This window comes from Carassius carassius, chromosome 19, assembly GCF_963082965.1.
Source record: "Carassius carassius chromosome 19, fCarCar2.1, whole genome shotgun sequence".
Lineage (NCBI taxonomy): Eukaryota > Metazoa > Chordata > Actinopteri > Cypriniformes > Cyprinidae > Carassius > Carassius carassius.
In genome coordinates, this window is record NC_081773.1 from 25341972 (window position 1) to 25348945 (window position 6974).

Consider the following 6974-nt stretch of genomic DNA (forward strand, 5'->3'; position numbering starts at 1 on the left):
GTTCTGATGGCAGGTTCAGAGACGTGGCCACCATGTGGAATGACCCTTCATCAATGACTACATCCTGAAGCCCCAAACTGCTTTCATTATCTGAAGCTTTCAGCAGCTGATTCCCAATAGACCTATATACAATCTTCCCTTAGAACTCACCAACCTTTCCCTTAAACCCCATGTTTAACTTCATCAGTAGCTACGTTCATGTAGGCAGACTACTGACATTTAAACAAAAAAATGGTAAAAAAGAAAAGCAGGACAACTGCAGTATGATTTGTTCATGTTATGCAGTGTTTTAGTGTAGTATTTTAGCATGCTGAATGCTTGAATCTTGTTATATATTTATTTATTGTTTTAAATTTGTTAGATTAGTTCAGTATGATTGCTGCATAAGTCTTGTTAACAGCAAAGATGAAAAAAAAAAAAAACGTCAAAAGCAGATTGCATCCAATAGCATTTTCTAGCAATGCTATTGGCAAGGAGCTAGTGATGTGGTGCAGATGTTGTAACAAAGTGAAAACGCATGTCAGAATCAAGGAGGAGGTGCTGGAAACTGTGTTTCTTTAAAAGCAGAAGAGATTATGGGAGCGTGATTGTTTTCAGCCTAACTGAATCGACGGTAATGCATGCTTATTACTCGACGCGGAGAGCAAAAAGGCGGAAAAAGCTATCATTCTTGTACAGAAGTGTCAAATGCTTTCAGAATTATTTTATGTTATCTATTTTTTCTATCTTTTCCTTACCCCTCCCCTTTTTCCTCTTTCCTTAACTATTCTAGGCTGACGTCTGAGGTCACTGGAATGGGCACTCTCTAATTTCTACCCATGATCCTTCACTGCATCACATGACCCTTGAGCCAATGGCATTGCACCTAGTTTGTTTTCTCTCTGTACTTTTGCTGTCCTGTATTTTCAGTAATTCTGACTAATTTCTATTCTATAATGTGCACATGTTTCAAATCTCAGTTTGATGTTCCTCCTACTCAACCTTTGTTGTGCTCCCGATGGTCCTACTTTATAATTATTTTAAAAAACACTTGACTTTTTTTGACTCTCTAGTACCTCACGTCACCGGTGTCCTGTTTTGCCATCACTTTCACTGTGAATTCACGTTTTCCGGTCCGTATTCTGTGGTGTGGTACAGCAAAGCCAATGAAATCCTCCACTTCCCAATCATTCATTAGGTCAGATTGAGTTTAAAGTAGCGTTCCTATGCTTTGCTCCAGGGCTTTGCTCACCGGGAACCTTACAACAGTGCATCTCATACATGAATAATGAAACGGACTGATGGAGTTGGAATGTTTGCACCACCATGTTTGCCTGTACGATTTGTTTGCATCTGTCATTGTGGCATGCGGAGTAACACAAAGAATCCATTATTAGCTTCTTGTATTCACTTTCAGAACTGAGAGAAAGAAGAAAATCAGTGTGAAAACAAACGACATGAGAATGTGTATGCCGCGCTCTCAGTTTTTTCAAAACTGAATTTCAATTCAGCACACAATCTACGTTTAAGTAACTGAATATATTACAGCAGAATTATTTATAGGATTTTTTATATGCGACTTGTTTTTGCCATAGTATGAGAAATACAGTGGCTTATTTCTTTGGAAGTGAATACAGATGTGCTGATAATGAAATCCAACCCATGCCCCTTTACCATACGCTCTCTCTGTGAGTATGGTAAACTCTCATGAAAGGTCCAAAATTAACTTTTTGCCACTCCTCAACATTTTGGATGAACATTTTTACCTGCCATGAAAGTGTGTTTTGCATTACGATTAAGATAACCACCAGGGGCCTCGTTCATAAAAAAAAAGAAAGAAAAGAAAAAAAGCATATGATCGGGTTTGTGAATTAAATGTGAGAAACAAATCAAGATTTATAAAGGCAAAAACAAATGTGAATTTAAGTTGAACTGCAATTAATGAAGTGGGATTTGTGAAATTGAATTTCACAAATGAATAAGTTATTAATTCTTATTAATTATTAATTTATATTTTACATATATGTACGTATGTATGCCCATTTTGAATTTAAACTGAACTGCAGTTTATGAAGTGGGATGCATTCAGTAAAAATGTTTGTGTATATGGACATTTTGGAAACATACTGGCTCATATATTAATGTACTTAAAATAATCCGACATTGTTTCAGCATTGTTGACTCATTCGTAGGTACATTTTGGAAGTTGTCGTACATTGACATTAAACGTGTGTCTTTATAAACGAGGCCCTTGATTTCATATTACAAATTAATTCAATTTCAATCAATTTTTACTCACACTTGGCAGTTGGCGAGTGTTCATTTTGGGCCCTGTCCTCATGCGTCCAGCAGCAGCACACTTCATTCTGACAGTGTTTTCCATATTGCTCTCCAAAACCATATTTGTTGGTCGAACTGAAAAGACATGCACAAGCTCTGCATGCGTCAGACGAGACTAAGAGTTGGTTCTCCACTGACAGCGTCTGAGACATGCACACGCACAGTCGACACAGCTGCCATGGCCGTATTTCTGCAACATACCAATACAACAGAGCACTTTGTAATTTCCCTAGTCCTCTCTTCAATGATTAGTCAGGACCATTTGTATCTCGGGCTCTGGAATGTTCATGGGTTTCGGCCAGACTTTCAAAAGTGATGGCAGATTTCGTACCCTGGTCTGCTCTTAAACATGATTGTTTCTTTATAACAATTGCTTAGCTTCAGTTAAAGCCACTGTGTGTTTTTATTATTATTATTACTAATACCCATGATTCTCGAGTGTGTCTCCTCCTGCTGATGTAGCCTTATTGATAATATTTTTTCTCACATGCAAAATTTGATTGACTTTAAGCTATTTATTTCGCATGTTTTGCTGTGAATAATTATTATTAAGAAAGCCTGTGTACAGTATTAATGATGCAAACAGATTATTTCCCATTATTTTATCCATCAGAACAATTATTATATTTTTTTTTGAAGGAGATATGTGTAATTTCTGCAGCAAAAAACAATCTGCGTGACATGAGATGTTGAAATAAATATGAAGATGCTGTGGGTCGGTATGGTACATGCATCTCCTAAGGCAGTTATATAAAGACCATGATGGCATTGAAGTGCTTTTCAGGTCTGGAGACATTAAAAATGAATGTGTAATGCCGTAAACCCCGTCTGTTGTATTGTAAATACCTGTGGAGAAATTCTAGTGACTTGTATATTTGGAGATGCTACAAAAATGAGTTACCGGTACCTTCCTCTAAAATTAATATGTCATGCCGTGCATGTTAAAGATTAGCAGCAAGGCACTCAATTTTGATCTGTTTCCACACAAAACCTGTTTAGTCAGTGTACTGAGGCTTTTTTCATCCATTGACTTGGGATGAGTTAGCTAGTTGCGCAGAAATTACACACTTCAATTCTCACCCCAGCGAAACTGTCAATGTTTGCAATAGTTAAGTGATTTATTTCCAGTACTGAAGCCCTCTGATTAAGCTCTGAACATTTTCCCAAATTTTTTCTGAAGATTGCAACCAAGCTGAGGTCCCATTTTATCCAAATCGGAACTTTTTCAGTCGGCAATCAATATGTATTTCATCCTCCACATTTAAATGTGTAAAATGTGGTATTGAGGCTGAAAGTTGAATGTAACTGCTTCAACATGATTCATTATTCAACCTCTAGTTTACCTTTCTTGCCATTTTCCAATTGCATGGTTCTTACATGAGAATATGTAATCATGCATACAATCTTATAACAGAAAATGATGGAAGTGTGTTTCCACCACAGGATGACATTGCAATCTCACAATGTGGACTTATGTGGACTCACAGTTTTTAGTTTATTTCTTATCATTTGGACATTTTTTCCTCAGAATTAAGAGACCGAATAGTACAAGAAAAGTCTGAATTGTGAGATATAAGCTTGTAATTACAAGAAAAACATACCTTATTCCTTGTGGGGGTAAAAAACTAAAACAATTACGAGATGTAAACTAAGAATTATCTAATAAGAAACCAGTTTTTTTTTATTTAAACTCAGAATTCTGAGTTTATATCTTGTTTATATTGCTAGAAATAAGTCTTTTGTGATTTCAAACTCACAATTACCTATTTGTATATTATTTCTAGGTGGAAACATGCTTCCATTAAAAAAAAAAATTCTTATTTATTAAATCAGGTACAAAAGCATGCATTTGCAAGGCATTGAGGTTATAAAGATATATATATATATTTCTATATTTCTATTTGGTATCTGTTAAGCAGTATCACTGCAATCAATTCACAGATATGCACCCAAGAGTTCATTTACACCAAAATCTAACATTTTATGATTTAATGTCAATTATGAGCACAGAACTTTTATAATATTGGACTCGTTAAGGCATGCACATGGTCATGCTGAGCCATCCGTGCACATGGCCAGAAATGATGCCATACGGTTGCTTTAAAGTATCTCATTTATATGGAATTATTCAACACATTTTGTTGGTGTTTTAGATTCAGCGTTGAGTTTCTTGTCGCATTTACTATATGTTTTGCACTGCTTTGAAATGTAATATTTGTGTCAGTGTCTTAGACTCTGTTAAACATTAAGTTAGATTGTATGTTTACACAAGGCTATGTCTTGTGATACATGTATGGAATGTTTTATTTGATGTTATGTTTAGTCCATAACGTGCTGTGCTCTAGATCACTGTACAGATGCATATTAATATTCAGACAGCAGCATGCGTAACTTTGACATTTCTCAGTAGCAGAATGCTTAACCAAGGGAGGCGTTTGTTATTTTTTATTACTATTGTTATGATTATTATTTCACAAATGCAATAAAAATAAATGTTCATATAGGACTGCAGTGACGTGTCGAAAGTGATTTACTGTTTGGTGGAACACTCAGTACGCCATTACAAACGGCTTTTGTGTTTTTAATGTTTCATCCCCGCCCGACCTTATGATATTCACATGATGCTGTTCTCATGCAAATCATGTGGTTAATTTGCACTCATAGTTTTAATATGCATTAATTCTCACTGTGCGCATCTAAAATCATTGCATTCATTTTGTTCGTCATGCAGTTTTTCATTGTACTAGAGCAGCAAAAAAATAAAAAAATAATAAAAAAAGCCGTTTACCTGTCTGTGCTTCTGTAAATGATTCTGTTTTGGAAAACAAAATGTAACAGAGTAATTATTTTATGTTGGACAACTTGCTGCTTGCAGGTCTATATTAGATTCAAATTACTACTGAGGTTAGGTTAAACTTTGAAATGTTTTGTAAAAAGGAGATAATAAATTTTGTTTTTCCCTTGAATTTTTGTGGTGCCTTTTTTTTTTTTTATTAATATTATTTATATTAGTTAATCCTTTGTGGTTTGTCATGATGGAAACCTGGAGGCTTGGGGCATTCAGTTATTTATTTATTAAGTTTATATTTTTATAGAGCACATTCAACACAACCACTATTGATCCAAAGTGCTTCACAATACAGAATGTGATAGATAGATAGATAGATAGATAGATAGATAGATAGATAGATAGATAGATAGATAGATAGATAGATAGATAGATAGATAGTATTGTTAAGACAGAGAATGTATTATTTGAATTAATTTGAAGTATTTTTATATAGATGACATACTTTTTCATATAGCTGTTTTTATCACAATGCATCTTTTTACCACTAGAGGTAGCTAAATGTTGTAATTAGCTTCATGTAAATTAACTAGCACGTGATTTTGCCTCATAAACAGTGCAACCAGATGTTTTATCACTTGATATTTAGTATAAACTCTATATTTTTTAAAGATGCTTGACCTACTTTAGCAACAAATTTAAAGTGATTCATGGTCAGGCCGAAGGTGTTTTTATTCCTGGGTGGCATAATCAATAGCAGTGAGTGTCTACAGTTCTCTGTGACAATTTCTATTCTTCAGAGACCTTTAACTCAGACAATATAGTGAGATTCAAGGTTGTGCTTGAATCGGGACATGGGCAGCAGCATATACAAGCTTCACCTGGGAACCATGAACAACCTGCATCGTTATTTAAAATCCATTAGGTTTTGAACAACGGTTTATTTGCTGTCCTCTGCAATTCTGCTGCACAAGGTTTTCTATAACCGCTAATAAATCTCAAAGTCATTTTGTTTCAATTAAAACTTCAGCGTGGCTAATCGCCCGTTTATCCTGCTGGCCTTTCTCGGATGCCAAGGGAAAGCTTTGGAAACTGCCCTAGATCACTGCTATACTTCAAAATTAGTACGTCACTCCTGGGGGAGGAGAGGTCACCTCTACCCACCTTCCGTCATTGGCCTCAGTTTGTTCCCTGCCAGAAATGAGCTCAAATTAAAACACCTCTTGATTGCCCTCCCCAAGTCCCTCAATACATTTGGCTGTAGGCCTGCATGTTCCCTATGGAAAAGAGGAGACGAGGTGCAGTCCAGAGGATAAACACTCTGGTAGTACAGGTGGAGTAATCGGAAACTACATATGCTTTTCAATTTTCCTGAATAAAATTGACCATTGTGGGGGGACGAAAGGGGATTTTTGAATGGTTGACTGCTGTTGTATGATTTACCGATAAAGTCCATATCCAAAGAGAGGTTTAGAAAAGCTGAATAAAGGTTGGTTTTATTGATCTTATTCATTTATGTGGGTTTAATAAAAAAGCAATAAAAGATGAGTCAGTGGGGTCCAATTCTGTTTCAAAATATCATTTGTGTTTCATGGACATACAGGTTTGTTACAACAAGAAGGTGAGTGAATGATGACCGAATTTAATTTTGGATGAATTATCCCTTTAAATTAAACAGTAAAAATAAAGGTTCTTTATTGTCATACGTTGTAACTTGAAGAACATTTAACATCCATGGAACCTTTGCATCGCATCAAATGTTTTTTACAGTGGTGCCATCAGTCAGCTCAGTTCAGTTCTCATCCAGTAGTTTCTGTACAGTCAATTCAATAATATTGCTGAATATTAGGTGTCCCCAACTGAGCAA

At 35.6% G+C, this 6974-nt stretch overlaps 1 protein-coding gene across 10 annotated transcripts in view; it reads left to right on the forward strand.

The window, feature by feature from the left end:
* Nucleotides 1-5285, forward strand: part of LOC132095467 (poly(rC)-binding protein 3-like) — a 69039-nt gene extending 63754 nt beyond the window's left edge. For 6 of the 10 annotated variants that reach the window (XM_059500497.1, XM_059500500.1, XM_059500504.1 and 3 more), the window contains one exon: nucleotides 14-5285. In XM_059500497.1, the coding sequence (XP_059356480.1) occupies nucleotides 14-68 (55 nt within the window). In that variant the 3' untranslated portion in view covers nucleotides 69-5285. The remainder of the gene's footprint in view (nucleotides 1-13) is intronic. The other 4 variants (XM_059500502.1, XM_059500503.1, XM_059500507.1 and 1 more) reach the window with 1 other exon arrangement.
* The last annotated feature ends 1689 nt before the right edge of the window (nucleotides 5286-6974 follow it).